The 24,092-nt window shown below is 44.8% G+C and overlaps 1 protein-coding gene across 1 annotated transcript in view; it reads right to left on the bottom strand.

The window, feature by feature from the left end:
• Positions 1–23,710, bottom strand: part of F13A1 (coagulation factor XIII A chain) — a 373,690-nt gene extending 349,980 nt beyond the window's left edge. Inside the window, exons 1-3 of the mRNA XM_063923095.1 lie at positions 23,680–23,710; positions 11,614–11,784; positions 6,755–6,943 (exon numbers count right to left, since the gene is read on the bottom strand). Coding sequence (XP_063779165.1) covers positions 6,755–6,943; positions 11,614–11,773 — 349 coding nt within the window. The 5' untranslated portion in view covers positions 11,774–11,784; positions 23,680–23,710. The remainder of the gene's footprint in view (positions 1–6,754; positions 6,944–11,613; positions 11,785–23,679) is intronic.
• Positions 23,711–24,092: the final 382 nt, after the last annotated feature.

A 24,092-nucleotide genomic window follows, 5' to 3' on the forward strand; every position in this document is an offset into this window, starting at 1 on the left:
TGCTGCCTCTGTCCCTACTCCCTGCTGCCTCTCTCTGTCCCTGCTGCCTCTGTCCCTACTCCCTGCTGCCTCTCTCTGTCCCTACTCCCTGCTACCATATAAAACGTGTATAACATGCTCTACCTGGCGCAATGTGTATAGAACACTAACTGGCGCAATGTGTATAACGTGTTCTAACTGGCGCAGGTGAATGTGTATAACGTGCTCTACCTGGTGCAATGTGTATAACTTGTTCTAACTGGTGTAATGGCTATAATGTGCTCTACCTGGTGCAATGTGTGTAACGTGCTCTACCTGGTGCAATGTGTGTAACGTGCTCTACCTGGTGCAATGTGTGTAACGTGCTCTACCTGGTGCAATATGTATAATGTACTTTACCTGGCGCAATGTGTATAACATTTTCTAACTGGCGCAGGTAAATGGGTATAACGTGCTCTACCTGGTGCAATGTGTATAACGTGCTCTACCTGGTGCAATGTGTATAACGTGCTCTACCTGGTGCAATGTGTATAACGTACTTTACCTGGCGCAATGTGTATAACGTGTTCTAACTGGCGCAGGTGAATGTGTTTTCACGGCCCATTTTCAGTAGCCACGGGCGCACGCAGTTACGTTTTAGCCTCTCTTTTTTTCATCAGGGGGGGGTGCCATTCGTAATCTTGTCCTGGGATCCAAAAACCCTAGTTACACCTCGTTTTGCAGCAGTGCTAATCCGTTTCGGTCCATCTTTAGGCAAACCATTGATACACTATCGGATGCACCAATAAAATTTGCACCAGCCCTGGACCCTACAGTATACCAGACAGTTTCTCCGCCTGCATGGTTAGGTGCCTTTAGGCACTGTCGCTGTCAGCAACCATGACCACATCTCCCCAGCCACCCCCTGTTACCTCTCAGGAATGCCCACTGAGTTCTATACTCCGTGCATCCAAATTTGATCTGCTCTCAGTGCTGTAACTATCAGGATGTATGCGCAGTGCAACTCTACCCCACCCAATAAAAGGTCTATATGTAGTCCTTAACACCTAGTAGCAGACAGGTAGGGAGTTAATAAAGTTATACTCTGCCCTTATCTGATGTTTTCCCATTTCTTGTCTTCCATGCACACCCCTCATTAGCGGGGAAATATATCAAACTTTCCAAAGTGTAGAGATTTGGGCAATTTGAGTTGTTGCCCATTGCAACCAATTAGCTTCTTGCTAGCATTTATAAAATACATGAGCAAATCTTCCACTTGCCCACTCCTCCACTCTTTTAAAAGTTGTATATATTTCCTCCTATATCTTGTTGTCCATCCATAGGAATCACATTGTATCCCTGGCCTCGGCTTTCTTTTCTGCCCACTTCCCTGTCTATGAACTCATCTTGCTTCTCTGCGTTCTAATTGTCTCTTGACAGATTTCAGTCCCCACATGGTACTGGCCGGTTTGAGCAGCAGTGATCTTAGACGCTCTGCCCACCTGTGCAGCCAATCAGAAGAAGCCTGCCACAGCCAGTCTGTTGTTGCTCATTTGGAGGAGAATCCAGACAGGCGGGGAAGATATTCTCTGCGCTGGACACATACTGCATCCCCCAAATCATGACTACTCCTCTTCTCTGCAAGTGGCAGGGTACCTACTGCATTGGGGGCCAACTGTGGGACAGACCCACACTGGGAAAAAGTCAGGGCCAGATTAAGGGGGCTATTTACTAAGCCTTAGATGGAGATAAAGTCAACGGAGATAAAGTACCAGCCAAGTCGCTCCTAACTGCCATGTCACAGGCTGTGTTTGAAAAATGACAGTTAGGACCTGATTGGTTGGTACTTTATCTCCGGTGACTTTATACCAAGGCTTCGTAAATAGACCCCTAAGTGTGTGGCGACAGGGGCGTTCGTCCTGGGGCCCCCACACACAGAGGGACGCAACACAGGGTAAACTGACTCTGCAATTGGGACATCGGCTGCCGCTGCTCAGGCTACACACAGCGCAGCGCAGAGCGGCTCCTGAGTCCCCTCATCAGCGGCACATGGCACAAGACGTCCATGCCACTTGTGAAGAGACTTGTGTAGCTTCTTTGCCCTGCGCTACAGTATATGCAGTCTGAGCAGCGGCAGCCCTGTCCCATTTGCAGCCGGAAGAAATTTAGGTGTTCTGGGGCCCCCACAAGCCTTAATGTTATTGCCAGCACTGCCTCAATCAGATGCATTGTCTCAACATGACATAGGGATACATTTACTAAGCAGTGATAAGAGCGGAGAAGTGAGCCAGTGGAGAAGTTGCCCATGGCAACCAATCAACAAAGAAGTAACATCTATAATGTGCATACTATAAAATTATACAGAGCTGCTGATTGGTTGATGGGGAAATTTCTCCACTGGCTCACTTCTCCGTTCTCATCACTGCTTAGTAAATGTCCCCCTTTATGAGTAAATTGCCACATTAAGACAACTGTTATTGCTGTAAATAGCAAAAATGCAGTTAATAATAAATTGTCCCGTATGTCCTCTCTCTCTCTACATCCTGGTCTTTGTTCTTTTTCTATAAAGCATTCTCCTGCTACCTTGCTCCAGTACCAGTTTAATGATACCTAACAGACTGAATTGTAATATAAATAAGCATAAAGGAATTGTTTACAACCTGTGCATGTTTTTGTATGTCATAAACAATAGAAGCTAACTATCATTAGCCCAGCTGTCTTTCGGTTTGTTGTTTTCAGCTTTCAAATTGTGGCTACTTCAAATGGATTTATCACTAGACAAGTGCAGTGACTTTCACAACATTTATACTCGGATACTGTTCTGAAAATGCTTCTGTTTAATTAGACTGGCCAAGTACAATGTACCATTTTGTTTTATTTGCTGGAGGAAATTATCTGATCTAATCACAGGCACTGTTTAACATAAGATTCATAAATGAGAGGAATTTGTATTTTGCTTATATCACTTTGTGAAGTGTAATGCTTTAAAATATGTTGATAGCTTCTGCAAATACCAGAACCATACTAGTGTTTTAAAATGAATTACTCTGTTAAACTGAGTTAGATGCAAGGCTGTAACAGGATGTCAGTGCACCCTGTGCTGTCCCTGCCCCCTGAGCATTTGATATTGCACACAGGGGGATAGGGCTGCCAGCACTGGGAATTGCAGCACTGCCTGGAGTGTTCAAAGGTTGCTCCGGGTGGCACGGCAGCAGAGTTACTGGCCAGATGCAGCGGACGTAGGGCAGCAACGGGGCTGCACCCAGAGCCCTGTACATTGGCACCACTTCCACGCCCCTAGTTACAGCCCTGATTGGACATATGCCTGTTTCTGCCGATTTGCTGAGGTGTATACATCTAAGCATGCAAGTCTCCACCAGCATATTAACTCATGTTTCATCAGTCACATGTCACTTCCTGTACTCTTACACTAATGGTTTTAACCATATGGTTTGCTTGCAAAATACGTTTCATTAAAAGTTTAAAAGTAAAAAAAAAAACCTCTTTAATACATCAGGAACAGTTATTCCTCTAATGTACAAAAAAAATTGTTAAAACACCCACACAAAACATAATCTTTGCACAAGATACAAACAAGCACTAATCAGCTTCAGAGATTAATTTGTAATCAGCCAATCAGAACCAGTTATATAATATTGGTGACTGCCTTCATCATCATCAGTCTTTATACATTTCTTCCCTCAGCCAGCCAGAAATTTTACAATTTGGACAGGCCTATACACTACTAGTTAAACGTTTTAGAACACCCCTATTTTTAAGTTTTTATTGAAATGTAAGCAGTTAAAGTCCAGTGAATAACGTGAAATGGTATAAAGGTAAGCAAAAAGTGCAGCAGTTAAAAATAAATTTAGGTAAGAAAAAACTGAAAATGTTGAAAAGTTGACAAAACATGGAGGAGGAAGCGTGATGGTATGTGGCTCTTACTGGATCCCGAGTCAGTGCCTTGCAAAGAGTTACTGCCACCTTGACCCATTTTGCTGCACCATGCATTATGCTCTAGACCACCGGTTCTCAAACTCGGTCCTCAGGACCCCACACAGTGCATGTTTTGCAGGTCTCCTCACAGAATCACAAGTGAAATAATTTGCTCCACCTGTGGACCTTTTAAAATGTGTCTGTGAGTAATTAATACACCTATGCGCCTGCTGGGTTACCTGCAAAACATGCACTGTGTGGGGTCCTGAGGACCGAGTTTGAGAACCACTGCTCTAGACCACAGGTTCTCAAACTCGGTCCTCAGGACCCCACACAGTGCATGTTTTGCAGGTCTCCTCACAGAATCACAAATGAAATAATTAGCTCCACCTGTGGACCTTTTAAAATGTGTCAGTGAGTAATTAATACACCTGTGCACCTGCTGGGTAACCTGCAAAACATGCACTGTGTGGGGTCCTGAGGACCGAGTTTGAGAACCTGTGCTCTAGACAATGCCTAGTTGGTCAAGGGTTCATCTCACAGCATGATAATAGCTCAAACGTACCTTCTGGCCATGACAGAACTACCTGTGAGGTTAAGAAAAAGAAAGTAGACTTAAAATCATGGAATGGCCAACACAGTCTCCAAATTTAAACCCCATCAGGCTAGTGTGGGAGGACCTGGACAGAAGGGTGAAAGCAAAGCAAGCAAATGCAACATATTTGTGGGACCATTGACAACAGTATCGGGAAGAACTTCAAGAATGATATATGATCCATGGAGAGTAAATGCCATGCGCATGATCGATGATTATACCACAATTATACCACAAAAGGCAGTTTCTTTGACAACTCAAAAATTTCGATTCAGTTTTGTTAAGCAATATGATTCTATGATTTCTCTTTTATCTCCAACAGTTTATTTGTTCTATGATTTCATTTCAAAGTACGTGGATACATTAAACTGCGTACATTTCAATAACAGAACACACCCTTCCTGTACTCAGCCTATGTTAGACCATCCCTTCCCTGCTCTGTACCGTCTCTCAAGGTGCTAGTATCAGATTCAGCTAAATCTACATATCCACACATGCACTCATCCTCTGGCCATGCACACAATGATTTTTCATGTTTTGGACTGAGCCAACTGATGCAAATTTCAACTTAGTATCAACCTCTATATGTTGATGTGTTCTACAGGCATAGGGGTCCACAAGTAAAACTCATGTTCGCTCTACAGAGTGCAAGTTCCATGTTGTGTAACTGCACATGCACAATAAAAAGTGTGGAATTGTACTTAAGTTCAACTTTAAATTAGGTCCTACTTACTTGGCCCCACAGTAACATTTGAAGCTACCCCGAATTCCTGCACTTCCTAACAATGTTGTCTTGCACGCAATACACGTATTGCTTTGTCAATATATCTTCTTTAAGGTGCATGCACACGGTGTGATGTTTGCTTACGATTTTGACTATATAGTCAAAATTATTAGAAATGTTAGCACATATCGCATATGTGTATGCACGTTTAGAGTAGGCATACACACTGTTATGTAATATTGTATAAATATTATCTGTATTACTTATCAACTGCTTTCCTATCTAGCACCACTAAACACTCCAACTTATCCACCTCCACAGCTAGCACATTCCCCCCAGACATCTGACGGCCAGTTTGGGACTGAGGGCCTAATTCAGACCTGATCGCTGTTGTGCGAAATCACACAGTGGTTGATTATTGAAAAGACTGCGCATGTGTACGGATCGGAATGCGCAGGCGTGAGGCCAAACTGCAAAAAAACCCTGCATATTTTTTGATCGCTAGGTGTTTGCAGGTTGAGTGACAGGAAGTGGACATTTGGCGGTGGTAACTGGTCATTTTCTGGGTGGGTCTGGAAAAATGCAGGTGTTCCCAAGCGTTTTCTGGGAGTGTGTGTGATGTCAGCTCCAGCCCAATCCTACGCACTGTAGGAGTAAGTCCTGGGCTACGTACAGACTGCAAAGACTGGAAAAAACATTTGATGGTGAGTGAGTTTTGAATAGATTTGCAGCTGACCGGTGTTTGCTAAACTGTTTGCACGGTATACGCAGACTTGCACGAGGCAGATTTTCACTCTGTCTGGGCAGTGACTATCTGATCGCAAACCTCTGCAAATCCGCAGAGGAGCAATCAGGTCTGAATTAGGTTCTGAGTTCCTTCTCCTCTGTTTCATCCAGTTAAGACATTTGTTTCTAAGAGACAGTGTAAGTTACCTGAAGCAGCTAGCTGCATTATCACAGACAAGTATGCTACTGCCAGGTCTCACATCTCTCTGAGCAATTATTATTGGCACCTGCATGTGGCTTACCGTGTGCCTGGAACAGCACCTTGCAGACAGTAGCACTACTGCTGAGCCACTAAAAGCATCCAAGGAACGCTCCAAACAGGCACTATGCAACCTATGGAACTGCACCGAGAGTCCAGAACCGGTGGCCCTGCAAACTAGTAGTGATGTCTTCACGTCACCAGGTTAGGGGAGGTACCGGCATAGGGCGCACTGCCTCCCTGTTACGGGGCTGCCAAAAACACAGACTATATAATTAGCTGCCACAGCTTTATAGCTACACTTGTGAGACCCTTGGAGGATGTCAGGTTGTCCATCACTGAGTATGTAAATTGCATCCAATGGATTCTCACAGGTTAAATGATGTATTTGGCTGAATTTTATGGCGGCTACTGGTGCTCAAGGATCTCGCATTTATAGACTACTCAAATACTTCACCAAAGATTTATTTTACAGTATCACTGGGAATTCTGATTTTATTATTATAATTAAAAAGTAGTGAACTTGTTATTCCAATACATTTCTCTAGAAGCTTACCTATAACATATTCCACCCAAAACTGGTCTTTTTCTGGATCATATGGACGGTTAAAGTCGATCTTAATGTCAAAAGTCTGTCCACGGCGCACGATCAGTTTGTTGTTGAAGAATCTATCAGTGTGATGCTCTTTCTTATTTTTCTCATGTTGTTGCTTGAACAGCTCGACATTGTCAACTGTCAGATAATCTGTACAAATCAAATAAACACAGTGTAACTTTACTGTCAACAGATTTCTGCTGCTGCTAGGTCACAGATGGGCACTTCCTGCACTTCAGCTGTTACTGGAAAAAAGCATTATCTGTTTAACAATGCAATGGCTGACTATGCATTATGCAACATAGACCCTCATTTATAGCAATTGTGCAGTCCAAACGTAAGCATAAACTAATGGGGCCCATACATCAGCAAGCAGTTGGCGCAAGTCTGCATTTTGCAGATGATTGTGAAAAGAAAACAGCAATGTTTGGTGTTCACCGAGCGCTGGTTCTGACCAAAAAGTGATGGGAATCAGTGATTCAGGTTGTGCAGATTTTTTAAAAATGGACACTTTCATGACTCACAGTTGTGATCTTTGGATTAAAATGAACTGCAAATCACTGTAAAATATAGCCAATGTATGGTGACATATTGCATATTGGTGAATTGGAGAATCATTAAAAAAAATGCAGAATTGGTGAATCATTGTAATGTGATTGCTGATGTATAGCCTGGGTCCCTCAGCAGATGCAAAATCACAATATTTCATTTGCATTTTTAGTTGCTCATATCTTACATACTGTACATTGCTAAATACAATTTATAGATGTGGCCACTGGCCACATCAATATACACAGTCATGGGGGTAAATTTACTAAGATTCGTATTTTCCCGTTTCAGGTCAAAGTTCAATCACGAATGACATCGACAGTGTAAAATTGCAACTTTTTGAATTGATTACGTCTAATTTACTAAGCTGCCGTATTTAGCCTTTTCGGGTTTTCCGATGTCGATGTCATTCGTTTTTTTTTTCTGTTTTTTACGGCGGTGATTAGCAAAACACTGCCGACTTTTTTTACAATGAATCTCGGCCGGATCTGTGTGATCCGTGCTGGGGTTCATTTTTTTTTTTTTTTTTTTTTTTTAAATTAAACACTGTAAAATCCAAAAAAAAAATTGCGTGGGGTCCCCCCTCCTAAGCATAACCAGCCTCGGGCTCTTTGAGCCGATCCTGGTTGCAGAAATATGGGGGGAAAAATGACAGGGGTTCCCCCATATTTAAGCAACCAGCATCGGGCTCTGCGCCTGGTCCTGGTTCCAAAAATACGGGGGACAAAAAGAGTAGGGGTCCCCCGTATTTTTAAAACCAGCACCGGGCTCCACTAGCTGGACAGATAATGCCACAGCCGGGGGTCACTTTTGTATAGTGCCCTGCGGCCGTGGCATCAAAAATCCAACTAGTCACCCCTGGCCGGGGTACCCTGGGGGAGTGGGGACCCCTTCAATCAAGGGGTCCCCCCCCCCAGCCACCCAAGGGCCAGGGGTGAAGCCCGAGGCTGTCCCCCCCCATCCAATGGGCTGCGGATGGGGGGGCTGCTAGCCTTTTGTGATAATGAAAAGATATTGCTTTTAGTAGCAGTACTACAAGTCCCAGCAAGCCTCCCCCGCATGCTGGTACTTGGAGAACCACAAGTACCAGCATGCGGCGGAAAAACGAGCCCGCTGGTACCTGTAGTACTACTACTAAAAAAATACCCAAAAAAAGACAAGACACACACACCGTGAAAGTAAAGATTTATTACATACATGCACACAAACATACATACATACTTACCTTATGTTCACACGAGGGTCTGTCCTCTTCTCCAGTAGAATCCAAGGGGTACCTGTTGAATAAATTCTACTCACCAGATCCCGGGTCCCAGGGTCCTCGGGGCAACCATTTGTAATCCAGGTACTTGAATAAAATAACAAAACGGAAAGCCGAGCCACGAACTGAAAGGGGCCCCATGTTTTCACATGGGACTCCTTTCCCCGAATGCCAGAAACCCACTCTGACTGATGTCTAAGTGGGTTTCTTCAGCCAATCAGGGAGCGCTACGGTGTAGCACCCTCCTGATCGGCTGTGTGCTCCTGTACTGTCTGACAGGCGGCACACGGCAGTGTTACAATGTAGCGCCTATGCGCTCCATTGTAACCAATGGTGGGAACTTTCTGCTCAGTGGTGACGTCACTTTAGGTCAACCGCAGGGCAGAAAGTTCCCACCATTGGTTACAATGGAGCGCATAGGCGCTACATTGTAACACTGCCGTGTGCCGCCTGTCAGACAGTACAGGAGCACACAGCCGATCAGGAGGGTGCTACAACGTAGCGCTCCCTGATTGGCTGAAGAAACCCACTTAGACAGAAGTCAGAGTGGGTTTCTGGCATTCGGGGAAAGGAGTCCCATGTGAAAACATGGGGCCCCTTTCAGTTCGTGGCTCGGCTTTCCGTTTTGTTATTTTATTCAAGTACCTGGATTACAAATGGTTGCCCCGAGGACCCTGGGACCCGGGATCTGGTGAGTAGAATTTATTCAACAGGTACCCCTTGGATTCTACTGGAGAAGAGGACCGACCTGCGTGTGAACATAAGGTAAGTATGTATGTATGTTTGTGTGGATGGATGTAATAAAACTTTACTTTCAAGGTGTGTGTGTCTTGTCTTTTTTTGGGTATTTTTTTAGTAGTAGTACTACAGGTACCAGCGGGCCCGTTTTTCCGCCGCATGCTGGTACTTGTGGTTCTCCAAGTACCAGCATGCGGGGGAGGCTTGCTGGGACTTGTAGTACTGCTACTAAAAACAATATCTTTTCATTTACAACAAAGGCTATCAGCCCCCCCATCCGCAGCCCATTGGATGGGGGGGGACAGCCTCGGGCTTCACCCCTGGCCCTTGGGTGGCTGGGGGGGGGACCCCTTGATTGAAGGGGTCCCCACTCCCCCAGGGTACCCCGGCCAGGGGTGACTAGTTGGATTTTTGATGCCACGGCCGCAGGGCACTATATAAAAGTGACCCCCGGCTGTGGCATTATCTGTCCAGCTAGTGGAGCCCGGTGCTGGTTTTAAAAATACGGGGGACCCCTACTCTTTTTGTCCCCCGTATTTTTGGAACCAGGACCAGGCGCAGAGCCCGATGCTGGTTGCTTAAATATGGGGGAACCCCTGTCATTTTTTCCCCCATATTTCTGCAACCAGGATCGGCTCAAAGAGCCCGAGGCTGGTTATGCTTAGGAGGGGGGACCCCACGCAATTTTTTTTTAGAAAATAATCACTTTCCCACCCCTTCCCACTGATATACATGCACGGATCTCATGGATCCGTGCATGCCTATACAATCACGGTAAAAAAAAGCAGGTCTGTTTTTTTTAAGCACTTTTTTACGAGTTGTAATTTTTCACGGCAGTGATTGGTTTTTTTTTTGCTTTGCACTTCTTAGTAAATTACCGAGATTCATAGTTAAACAGCCGCGTTTTGACCGATGGTGTATTCATTCGTAATTTTTTTGTTGGACTTCCAAAAAATTACGAATGCCCTCATCACTGCCGTGATTATTGCTTAGTAAATTACCGAGATGACACTTTGATGAAAAAACGGCATCTCGGTCAAAATCGGGACCTTAGTAAATATACCCCATGATCTTCATTTGAATCACTGATGTTAAAAAGAAGAAGAAGAAATAAATGAATTAAAGCAATGACCACTGATGGAATACGTGCTCCCCTTGCAAAAGTGACAGCCAGACCCAGGTTATGCCAGGCTGGGTGGGCCAAACTCTAACATTTGTGCCAGTCTCAGCCCCAGTTAAAGGGAATGGACCCCATCTCCTCTTCCACTCAGGTCTGTGATGACCATTAGACAAGAATACATTTTAAAATAGGAAAGAAGGTAAGGATTCAATGATCATAATCTTTTTTACTGTAGATATGTCCCAGCTATGAATAGGCCAGTTAGCAGGTTATTTCATTATTAAATGCCATAACTATAACAGCAAGGAGTGTCACAATACAGGAGTAGCTTGCATCATTTCCTTAGTGTTGTCCTGATATTTCATATGTGAATATGTCTATTACACACTTCAACATTACACCTTCTAGCTGGTACAAAATGCTGTGTTCCTGAACTTCCCACATGAAGAGGATTGGTCATATATAGAGATGAATGGAAAAAATAAATACATAATATATCTATATGTATACTGTATATCAGCAGGTACATCAACTGAGGATACCAGAGAAGTCAATGGTATATATCTTTGGCTTTGCGTTAAGCCTAATAAAAAGATTGCTGTTTTTCTGCAAGTGTTGGAGTGCAGTGCATCTTTATACCACATATATATATATATATATATATATATATATCCCAGATGGGACTGGCACTCTCCTGTCAGGCGTCAGGGACCTCGGTGCCTTCTGTGGTAAACATGCAGGATTCCAGAAAGAAACAGCGGCACTCGAGGATTTGGTAAAAGGTACAAAGTGTATTCAAAAAAAAGTTTACAGGGAGCCGACGTTTCGGGGCTCACATGCCCCTTTGTCAAGGGTTACACACCTTGACAAAGGGGCATGTGAGCCCCGAAACGTCGGCTCCCTGTAAACTTTTTTTTGAATACACTTTGTACCTTTTACCAAATCCTCGAGTGCCGCTGTTTCTTTCTGGAATCCTATATATATATATATATATATATATAGACAGTGCTGGGGCACTGAAACGTTGTTATAGTTACTGAGTGCCGCACCTCCTAGCTGATATATATATATATATATATATATAGCTAAGCATTAAACCCACCACCCAAACCATCCTACAAATTACCTTGCCCTGTAGATGAAACAGCTTACCTGTCGTGTCAACACCCCTTGGGATGAGACCAAAAGTATCCCTGATGGGAACTTCATCTTCATCGGCATTGGAGACGTTTGGTGGGATAGATCTACGACCTGCATAGCCGGGAGCTGGAGACTTCTTTTTGTCCACATTAGCTGCTTTTGGCTCTGACATTATGACAGTCACTGGAAAAAAAACACTCTGGTCAAAGACCATCATAAAAGTGAATGTCTAATGTGACCACAGATATACATTACACAGAACTCATTCTGTGTTTGGAAGCTAAATCTCATGTGTAGTGTACATTTAGTGCATAGAGCTTTACAATGTCACAGCTGCTGCAAAAACTATGTATCTATAAATCTGTATTTCGGTCTTTAGTAAAGGATAATGAGTTATTAAATTAAATTTGTTGAGTATATACTGGAATTTTAATGCAAACCACACTCAGGAGAAAAACAGCAACCAACAACATCAGCATCAGAAGAATAGCAGGCAATCATTGCACATTAATGTCAGTTAATCAGACATGACCCAACTTACATTTTGTTTTGCTAGTATGAAAGGCATAGATGGGACCAATGTTTGCAGGGCATGCTGCTTCCTATAGTGTCATTTGGATATCCCAGGGGTTGCTCCAGGTAAGTTAGCTCTCAATTTGGATATATTTGTTAGATACCATTATCATGTTGCACTATATTATATGACCCGGAAGAGTTGTTATTATTAGTACCGGGGATGGGTCTTGGGTGCGGTTCCCCCTGGATTGGCGTGGCCGGGCTGCTTTCGGGTAGCACACTATAACATTTATTTAGCACCCTCTTTAACACTTTCAAATAATCAGTTAGGTCTTTTAATTACACCTTCACTAGTGTATCACTTTTTTGTATATAGATTTTGCTTTCCTTTTTTAACACCTATTAACACCTTACATTCTCACATGTATGCTGTCCTGGGGTGGCTGGCCTTTGCCTTCTTGTGGGGTCCTACACCCCAGACTTAGACCTAGCATTAGGGACCACCAGTAATTAGAGGGGCCTCTAATGAACCTGTATGTTATGATAAGTAGCTGCCTGTATTTCTCAGCATTGAAGCACAAAGAAATGGCCAACGCTGAGGACCACAAATGCAGTGGTCAGCCAAGGAAATTTAGTGCATCAGATGAAAGAAACATCATGCTTACTTCCCTTTGAAATCGGAATGGTGCAGAAATGGAGCTAACTGGAGCTGATAGCACTCTTCTGTTTTGCTTCTCATGACTTTTGCAGCGCCTTAAATGTTTCACCATGGGTAGCAATTGCAGGACTGTCATACTTGTTTCTGAATCTTATTCATTCGCATAGTAGCTACATTCAAAGCTGCTTAAGATATCTATGTTTAGGATTAGTATTTTTGTTGCAAACTCATTAGTATAAAGTGTCAGACTAAGCATAACGATGCGCAGAGCAATGCACGGCATGCTCTCTTGTGTCAGTCCTCAGTCTTTTATCTTTTTACCAGGTTAACATCTGGGTCACACACAACAGCTTAGTGTCCATGGTTCTGGTTCTCTTGCAATGTACTTTTGTCGCATTAGTGATGCAAATGAGATGCATATTTGTTACAAGAGTGTGTGGTGAGATGCATGGTGCGGCTTAGTCAGAAAGTCATGCTTTGAGAATAGGTGTATATGTACTAGAGATGTGCGTCGGGCCGTTGCGTAACTAGAAATTTTTCTCCCCCAAGCCAAAAAATTCTCTGGCGCCCCCCCATAATTGGCACTAGCAAAGCGGTGAATCTGCATGCGCCTAAGGCGCGCGCCGCAAAAAAGGAGCATGATCTTGCTGAAATGGGTGTGGCTTTGCATAAAGGGGGTATGGCATTGCAAGAAAAGACTACCTAATACCGCAGTTTTGCAACCTGCATGCCCAGACGTTGGCCACCACAGAATTTTTTTTTTCCTGATTCATGCCCCTTACATTATTTGTCCTTTTTCCTGCGTATAGTAATGCCCAGTCTACATTATGCCACATACTGCAATGGCCCTTAGACATTATGCAACACACAATAATGCCCATGACACAATATGCCACACACCATAATGCCCCCGACACATTATGCCACACACCGTAATGCCTGTGACACATTATGACAGGCATCGCAATGCCCATTATACATAATGCCACACACTGCAATGCCCCTGAAACATTATAGCACATACAATGCGTGTGACACATTATGACACACACCGCAATGTCCGTGATACATTATGCCACACACTGCAATGTCCGTGATACATTATGCCACACACTGCAATGACCCTGAGACATTATACCAACATACCACAATCACCGTGATATAGTATACCACACACCGTAATGCCTGTGACACATACCACAATGCCCGTTATACATTATGCCACACACTGCAATGCTCCTAAGACATTATACCACATACCACAATGCCCGTGATATAGTATGCCACACACCGTAACGCCTGTGACACATTATGACACACACCGCAATGTCCATGATACATTATGCCACACACCGCAATGCCCATTACACATTAAGTCCTACAGTAAGGCTTCTAATTACTTTTAAATTACCTGCTCGTTGCCAAGGGTTTCATGCTCTTGGTTCCATGCACGGTGCCAGGGGTTTTCATGCTCAGGGTGTCATGCTCGTTGCCAGGGATTTCATGCAGTAGGTGTTATGCTTGTTGCCAAAGGTATCATGTGCTGGGTTTCAAGCTTGTTGCCAGGTGGTAATATTCATTGCCAGGGGGTAATGCTTGTCGCTAGGGCTGTGCTCCCAATGCCACATATACCCCCAGTGCCAGATATTCCCCCACGGTGCCAGGTACACATATGCCACCAGTGCCAAATATCCCCCCCCGTGCCAGGTACACATATACTCCCAGTGCCAAATATGCCCTCCCCCCCAGTGCCAGGTACACATATACCCCCCAGTGCCAAATATGCCCCCCCGTGCCATATATGCTCCCCCCGTCCCTTATATGCCCCCCCCAGTGCCAACTATGCCCCCCAGGGCCAAATATGCTCCCCCGGTGACAAATATGCCCCCCCTAGTGCCAAATATGCTCCCCCCAGTGCCAAGTACAAGCCCCCCCCCCTTCCCGGGTTCCCCCCACTGCTGTGCTGTGAGTTTTGGGAAGGAGGACTGGCCAAATATGCTCCCCCAGTGCCAAATATGCTCCACCCGTGCCAAATATGTCCCCCAGTGCCAACTATGCCCCCCCAGGGCCAAATATACTCCCCCAGTGACAAATATGCCCCCAAGTGACAAATATGCTTCCCCCCAGTGCCAGGTACAACCCCCGCCTCCAGGCTCCCCCCGCTGCTGTGAGTTTTGGGAAGGAGGACTTGCGTCTCCAGTGGCAGCGGCGTGTCTGTCAAATGAAGTGTCGGTTCGTGAGCAAATCAGAGCTCACAAATGGGCACTTCATTAAACAGACACTCCGCTGCTGCCGGAAATGCATGAAGAACACACAGGAGAGGCGCGCACTGTGCCCTCAGAGTCCTTCCCAGCAGAAATCAGTTGCGGCTTGGGCGCCCCACAGGCGAGCGTACCCCTACACCACACAGGGCAAACCTTGTAAAAATTATTTGGATAATAATTTAAGTAATGTATATAACCCTTTTATTTGGAGTAAATAATACACAGCACAAGACACCACCACTGGACTTATGGCAGCACAAGACACCACCACTGGACTGATGCAGCACAAGACAGCACCACTGGACTGGATTTATACGGCAGTATCCCTGTAGTTGTACTGCAGTGTCAGATAGGATGGCACTTTAAAAAACTAGTCCCCAAGCAGCACATGATGCAAAGAAGAAAAAGAGGTGCAAGATGGAATTGTCCTTGGGCCCTCCCACCCACCCTTATATTGTATAAACAGGACATGCACACTTTAACAAACCAAACATTTCCTGCGACAGGGTCTGTCACACAACTGTGGCTGAAATGACTGATTTGTTTGGGATCCCACCAAAAAAGAAGCAATCAATCTCTCCTTGCACAAACTGGCTCCATAGAGGTAAGATGTCGACCTCATCCTCCGATTCCTCACCCCTTTCACTGTGTACATCCTCCTCCTCACAGAGTATTAATTTTTCCCCACTGGAATCCACCATCACTGGTCCCTCTGTACTTTCTGGAGGCAATTGCTGGTAAAGGTCTTCCCGGAGAAATTTATAATTTATTTTGATGAACATCATCTTCTCCACATTTTGTGGAAGTAACCTCCTACGCCGATCGCGGACAAGGTTACCGGTTGCACTAAACACCCTTTTGGGGGCAACTTAGGTTAAAATAAAGCCATTTTGTGCAACGGCATCCAAATTGCCTCTTTTTCCTGCCAGTATACATATGGACTGTCTGACATGCCTACTTGGATGCTGTCACTCATATAATCCTCCACAATTCTTTCAATGGTGACAGAATCATATGCAGTGACAGACATGTCAGTAATCGTTGGCAGGTCCTTCAGTTCGGATCAGATGTCAGCACTCGCTTCTGACTGCCCTGCATCACCGCCAGTGGGTGGGCTATGAAATCTTATCCTTTTCTTCGCAGCCCCAGTTGCGGGAGAAAGTAAAGGAGGAGCTGTTGATGGGTCACATTCCGTTTGAGTTGACAATTTTCTCACTAGCAGGTCTTTGAACCTCTGCAGACTTGTGTCTGCCAGAAAGAGAGCTACAACGTAGACATCTTAGCTCCTCCTTCAATTTCTCCAGCTGCTTCTGCAAAAGCCTGATAAGGGGAATGACCTGACTCAAGCTGGCAGTGTCTGAACTGACTTCATGTGTGGCAAGTTCGAAGGGTTGGAGAACCTTGCACAAGACGGAAATCATTCTCCACTGTGCTTGAGTCAGTTGCATTTTCCCTCCTTTGCCTATATCGTAGGTGGATGTATAGACTTGAATGGCCGTTTGCTGCTCCTCCATCCTCTGAACCATTTAGAGTGTTGAATTCTACCTCATTACCACTTCCTGCTTCTGGTGCTGGCAGGGTAGGTTCAGGAGTGTTTGCTGGAGCTCCAGTCTTCGGCACAAGGTAGCTGAATGTCGAAAGTGGCCCGCGATTTTTCAGGCCACTGACAGCATCTCCTGCACCCACCTGTCATTTTTCAAAAAATTCTGCACCACCAAATTAATTGTATGTGCAAAACATGGGACATGCTGAAATTTGTCCATATGTAATGCACGCACAATATTGGTGGCGTTGTCCGTTATCACAAATCCCCAGGAGAGTCTAATTGGGGTAAGCCATTGTGCGAGGATGTCCCTCAGTTTCCGTAAGAGGTTGTCAGCGGTGTGAGTCTTACGGAAAGCGGTGATATATAGCGTAGCCTGCCTATGAACGAGTTGGCGTTTGCGAGATGCTGCTACTGGTGCCGCTGCTGTTGTAGTTGCTGCGGGAGGCAATACATCTACCCAGTGGGCTGTCACAGTCATATAGTCCCGAGTCTGCCTTGTTCCACTTGTCCACATGCCCGTGGTTAAATGGACAGTGGGTACAACTGCAATTTTTAGGACACGGAGGACACTTTTTCTGACGTCTCTGTACATTCTCGGTATCGCCTGCCTAGTGAAGTGGAACCTAGATGGGATTTGGTGTCGGGGACACACTACCTCAAACAATTCTCTAAGTCCCACTGAACTAATGGCGGATACCAGACGCATGTCTAACACCAACAAAGCTGTCAAGGCCTCAGTTATCCGCTTTGCAAAAGGATGACTGCTGTCATATTTCATCTTCCTCACAAAGGACTGTTGGACAGTCAATTGCTTAGTTGAAGTAGTACAAGTGGTCTTCCGACTTCCCCTCTGGGATGACGATCGACTCCCAGCAGCAACAACAGCAGTGGCAGCAACAGCAGTCAGGGCCGCCATCAGGGGGGTGCTGCGGGCACAGCAGTCCCGGGCCCGGCCTCTCTAACAGAGAGGAGAGGGCCCAGGCGGCCTGTACCTCCGTTCACCCGCCGCCACTCGTCCTCGTCTTCCGCCGCAGCCTCCCATCCCTGTCTTCCGCCGTCCGCAGCAATCGAATGGAAATGTCCCTTTCAAAATGGCCACCGCCTAAGAGGAGACAGTTATTAAAGTTACTAGAGGAGGCTCTAGTATCTTTAATAACAATCTCCTCTGAGGCGGCGGCCATTTTGGGAGGGATGGTTTCAATTTAAGCAGGCAGGCGCGAACAGTCTGGTTGGCAGCAGCTGAAGCAGTGGCGGCCGGGGGGTGGGGGGGAGAACCCACTGACAGAGCAGAATCCTCACAAGAACCAAGACCTTCACCACAGGCAGGTACTGAATAATTAATGGGGGGTCATATTATAGTGACAAGGGCATTAATGTTGGGGGTATATTACGTTGTCAGGGGCATTACTGTGGGGCATAATATGGTGACAGGGGCTATGGTGTTGCTCCTTATCTGCTATGATTTATATATATATATATATATATATATTTATTTATTTATATTTATTACACTTTTCTTTTTATTTGTGTGTGTGTGTGTATATATATATATATATATATATATATATATATTTTTTTTTTTTTTTAAATTGGAGGGGATGGGGGCCCTGCCTATTTTGTCAGTCCCGGGCCCCACAATTTCTGATGGCAGCCCTGACAGCAGTAGTAGGCGTACCACTCAAGGAGCCTCCGGAGGAATCCTGGTTAGGAGAGGACTCCTCAGTCTTGCCAGTGACATGGCCTACAGGACTACTGATGTTCCTGACTGAGGAGGAAGTTGACGTTGAAGGAGTTGGTGGTGTGGCTTGCAGGAGCTTGGGTACAAGAGGAAGAAGGAATTTAGGTGTCAGTGGACTGCTTACGCTCTTACCCAAAGTTTCACAACTTGACACTGACTTATAATGTATAAGGCAGGATGTTCCTAGGTGGTTAACGTCCTTACCCCTACTTATTACAGATTGACAGAGGCAACACACGGCTTGACACCTGTTGTCCGGATTTGTGGAGAAATAATTCCACTCCGAAGAGGTGGCTTTTTGGGTATTTTGCCTAGGCATCGCAATGGGCTTATTCATCCAATGGACAACAGGTGTCTCCCCCGGTGCCTGATTTAAACAAACCACATCACCATCAGAATCCTCCTCGTTAACTTCCTCCTCAGCGCCAGCAACACCCATATCCTCATCCTGGTGTACTTCAACAGTGATTTCAATTTGAATATCAGAAACTGGACTGTGGGTGCTCCTTCCAGCACTTGCAGAGGGCGTGCAAATGGTGTAAGGAGCCACCTCTTCCCGTCCAGTGTTGGGAAGGTCAGGCATCGCAACCGCCGACACACTTGGACTCTCCTTGGGGATTTGTGATGTCATCTTAGAACGCACAGTTCTTTGCTGTGCTTTTGAGAGCTTAACTCTTTTAAGTTTTCTAGCAGGTGTATGAAGGCTCCCATCGTCATGTGAAGCTGAACCACTAGTCATGAACATAGGCCCAGGCCTTAGCCGTTCCTTGCGACTCCGTGTCGTAAATGGCATATTGGCAAGTTTACATTTCTCCTCAGACCATTTCAATTTATTTTTTGGGGTCTTTTTACTGTACTTTGGCTTTTTGGATTTTACACGCCCTTTACTATCACATTGGGCATCAGTCTGGGCAGACGACGTTGATGGCATTTCATCATCTATGTCATAACTAGTGGCAGCAGCTTCAGCACTAGGAGGAAGTGGTTCTTGATCTTCCCTATTTTATCCTCCAAATTTTTGTTCTCAATTATTTTTCTGAAGTTATATAACAATATGCAGTACAGGAGAGCGTACCTCTACACCACACAGGGCAAACCCTGTGAAAATTACCGTATATACTCGAGTATAAGTCGACCCGAATATAAGCCGAGATACCTAATTTTACCACAAAAAACTGGGAAAAATGACTGACTCGAGTATAAGCCTAGGGTGGGAAATGTACGGTGCCAGGGGTTTTCATGCTCAGGGTGTCATGCTCGTTGCCAGGGGTTTCATGCGGTAGGTGTTATGCTTGTTGCCAGGGGGTAATGCTTGTTGCTAGGGTTGTGCCCCCAGTGCCACATATACCCCCAGTAACAGATATCCCCCCACAGTGCCAGATAAAAACATGCTGCCGTTGCTTTGCACCCAGTAGTTATGCCCCTTCTTTGCCCCCAGTAGTTGTGCCCCTCTTTCATTGCCCCCAGTAGTTATGCACTCTCTTTCTTTGCCCCCAGTAGTTGTGCCCCCTTTCATTGCCCCCAGTAGTTGTGCCCCCTTTCATTGCCCCCAGTAGTTGTGCCTCCTTCTTTCTTTGCCCCCTGTTGCAGTGCCCCCTTCTTTCTTTGCCCCCTGTTGCAGTGCCCCCTTCTTTCTTTGCCCCCTGTTGCAGTGCCCCCTTCTTTCTTTGCCCCCTGTTGCAGTGCCCCCTTCTTTCTTTGCCCCCTGTTGCAGTGCCCCCGTCGCCGCTTACAAACACACAAACACACACAAAAACAATACTTACCACTGCCCCGCTCCTGCTTCCCGACCGCTTCTTCTGCTGCTGCGCTGCTCCGCTCCGTCCGCTCCCATAGCAACGCGCACAGACACTAGAGGTCAATAATGACCTCTAGTGTCTGTCCTGGAGCCGGCTGCAGCGGACGCCCACACAGCCCACGGCGTCTGCTGCAGCCATTGACTCGAGTATAAGCCGAGGGGGGCTTTTTCAGCACAGAAAAATGTGCTGAAAAAGTCGGCTTATACTCGAGTATATACGGTATTTGAATTAAATATTAATAACCCCTTTATTTGGAGTAAATAACATAGAGCACAGGACCGCACCACTGAATTTATATGGCAGCACCACTGGACTGGACATATACGGCAGTACCACTGGAATTATACGGCAGTATCACTGGAATTATACAGCAGTTTCACTGGAATTATACCGCAGTACCACTGGACTTATACTGCAGTACCACTGGACATATACGGCAGTATCACAGGACTGGATTTATACGCCAGTACTGCTGGAATTATACGCCAGTACCACTGGAATTATAAGGCAGTATCACTGGAATTATACGGCAGTATGACTGGAATTATACAGCAGTACCACTGGACATATACTGCAGTATCACTGGACTGGATTTAATGCCAGTACCGCTGGAATTATACGCCAGTACCACTGGAATTATATGGCAGTATCACTGGATTTATACGCCAGTACCACTGGAATTATACGGCAGGATCACTGGATTTATACGCCAGTACCGCTGGAATTATACGTCAGTACCACTGGAATTATACGGCAGTATCACTGGAATTATACAGAAGTACCACTGGAATCATACGGCAGTACCACTGGACATATACGGCATTATCACTGGACTGGATTTATAAGCCAGTACCGCTGGAATTATACGCCAGTACCACTGGAATAATACAGCAGTATCACTGGATTTATACGCCAGTAAAACTGCAGTAACACTGGACTGGATTTATACCACTGGATTTATACGGCAGTACCACTAGACATATACAGCAGTATCACTGGACTGTATTTGTACTCCAGTACAATTGGAATTATACACCAGTACCACTGGAATTATATGGCAGTATCACTGAACATATACGGCAGTATCACTGGACATGTATGGCAGTATCACTGGACTGGATTTATACGCCAGTACCACTAGAATTATACGCCAGTACCACTGGAATTATACAGCAGTATCACTGGATTTATACGGCAGTACCGCTGGACATATACGGCAGTATCACTGTACATATACGGCAGTACCACTGGACATATACAACAGTAGAGGACACCACCACTGTGACTGGACTAGAGATGAGCGTGTTCGGGTTTTACTCGGTTTTACTCTGATTTACTCGGTTCTCAAAACGGCATCTTATTGGCTTTCCAAAACAAGAGACATCCATGAGCCAATAAGATGCTGTTTTGAGAACCCGAGTAAATCCGAGTAAAACCGAGCCCGCTCATCTCTAGACTGGACAGATGCAGCACAAGACACTACCACTGTACTGATGCAGGACAACACAGCACCACTGCAATGGACTGGACTTATACAGCAGCACTGGACATATGGCAGCAGAGGACACCACCACTGTGACTGGACTGATGCAGCACAATACACCACCACTGAACTGATGCAGCATAACACAGCACAACTGGACTGGACTTATACAGCAGCAGTGGACATATGGCAGCAGAGGACACCGCCACTGTGACTGGACTGATGCAACACAAGACACCACCACTGAACTGATGCAGCACAACACAGTGACACTGGACTGGACTTATACAGCAGCAGTGGACATATGGCAGCAGAGGACACCGCCACTGTGACTGGACTGATGCAACACAAGACACCGCCACTGGACTGATGCAGCACAACACAGCACCACTGTACTGGACTTATACAGTAGCACTGGACATATGGCAGCAGAGGACACAACCTCTGTGACTGGACTGATGCAGCACAAGACACTACCACTGAACTGATGCAGGACACTGAGTACGGATACACGTCCTCTCTCTACACTCTCCAATGCCGGCGTGAAAATGGCGGCGACGTGCAGCTCCTTATATGGAATCCAAACCTTGTGAGAATCTGACAGCAGGATGATGATGACGTTTTGCCTCGTTCTGGTTTCCGTGTTAGGCAGGAAAAGCCGAGCCTGACTCGGATCAGGGCTCGGGTAGTGAAGTTCAGGGGGGTTCTGTTCTCAGGGAACCGAACCCACTCATCTCTAATATGGACACATCTGTATGTAAGCTGGTATCTATTAGTCAGTTTTATATTTTGCATAAATGAAAGCAAGTTTAAAGGTATATCACATCTTATTTCCTTCATAAAAGAAAGATTAATTAAAAAATTGTACGGTTTATGTATTACTGTATGTCTTTCATTCACATTCTGTTTTATTTGGATTAAGGAATGCTCAATACTTCTCTCCTTGCAGCTTCTACATCTGCCTTCATCTAATAAAGTTGTGTCCATGCAATAATCAGCAGTAGCTAATCTCTTGTAAAACCATGATCACATGCTGCAGTAAACTGCACGCTTTTTCAGAGGAGTCTTTAAAAGAACACTGGGGAAGTTGTATGTACGGGGAGTGAAGCAAACAGAACTATGTAAAGTATACATTCAAAAATTCTTACAATGTTGTTAAAATTAGAGCTATGTGAACATATATATCTTGGGTGAAAACAAGGCATTCAGATGAAAATACCCTACATAAACTGACGACATACAGTAAATAGAGGGAAGAAAGAAGTTCTCTCTCTATGGATCAATAAAGTTAGACATAAGTAGTGGTGGGCTGACTGCCTGGTGCCAATCTGTCTAAATGCCCAGTGACATTTTTAAGACAGGTTTCAGTGATAAAAATTTGTGAATAGCCCACAATTTACTTACATTTTACAACAATGTGCAAATTACCTGCATTCATGTGCAACGCATTTAGCTACCTTTGTCTGATATTGATTTGAATTATATGAAACTTATTTTAATAATGTCTCTGGTAAATGTGACTTTTTAATTTTTTTATTTTTGTGGAGACACTATGCCCTGAACACACACTGATTGTCACATGTCAAGAAGCGCAAAAACTGCAAAGGTCATTCCCTTGGGGCAAACTTGGCCTTTACCAATTCTTCATGCCTTCAAAACGCTAGTGTATGCTGTCTGCAGATCAAGCTTTCTTACGCTGATTACAAAAGTCTTTCACAAATGTGAGACATTTTATAAACATGGCAGCATCTAACCAGACCATTGCACAAAAACCACAACAGACTTCCTGCGTGAATACAAATAGCATATTGCTTTCCCTGTTATTAGGCATTTACTGTAGTTACTAATAGACATCCATGTTTTGTAATACCACTAAAAACTTGCATCAGGAAACCATGAATTCACGTAGTCATTAGCAACTAGAAATGCATTCATGAAAAACATGCTTATACAAATAAATAGCTTGTGAATGTAATTATGTTTATCAATACAATATGTGATGATTAATAAACCAAATATGATATTTAAAGCTGGTGACTATATGTGGCAATGGTAAGTACAAGTGTAATAGTACCTTTTCCTCTTGTGATTTCTGGTGATGGTTTCTTTCGTCAGAATTAATACTGTCTTGTAACAGTCTCTTTCTCAGAGACAGCCCTCCTGGCCCCACCCCTTTTTTTACCACCATGGTCTCATTGGTTTCACTTCTCTCTGATCTCCACCCATTCCAGCTGGTTAATTATTATCACATTGCACTAGTTGCCTTCAATAAATAATGCGGTGCATGTCTGCAAAGAGGAACCATATGACAGTTGTTGTCACAAACAAGACAACTTTTGTTGTTCTGGCAAATACTTTTAAAATATGTGTTTAATTGAAAACAGCAACATGACATGTTCACATTAGGCATTACATATACCCATACTGTTTACTGTTCATATAATAATGTAGCAATAGTATACAGTTAACAGTAGTACAAATATGATA

This window comes from Pseudophryne corroboree, chromosome 5, assembly GCF_028390025.1.
Source record: "Pseudophryne corroboree isolate aPseCor3 chromosome 5, aPseCor3.hap2, whole genome shotgun sequence".
NCBI lineage: Eukaryota > Metazoa > Chordata > Amphibia > Anura > Myobatrachidae > Pseudophryne > Pseudophryne corroboree.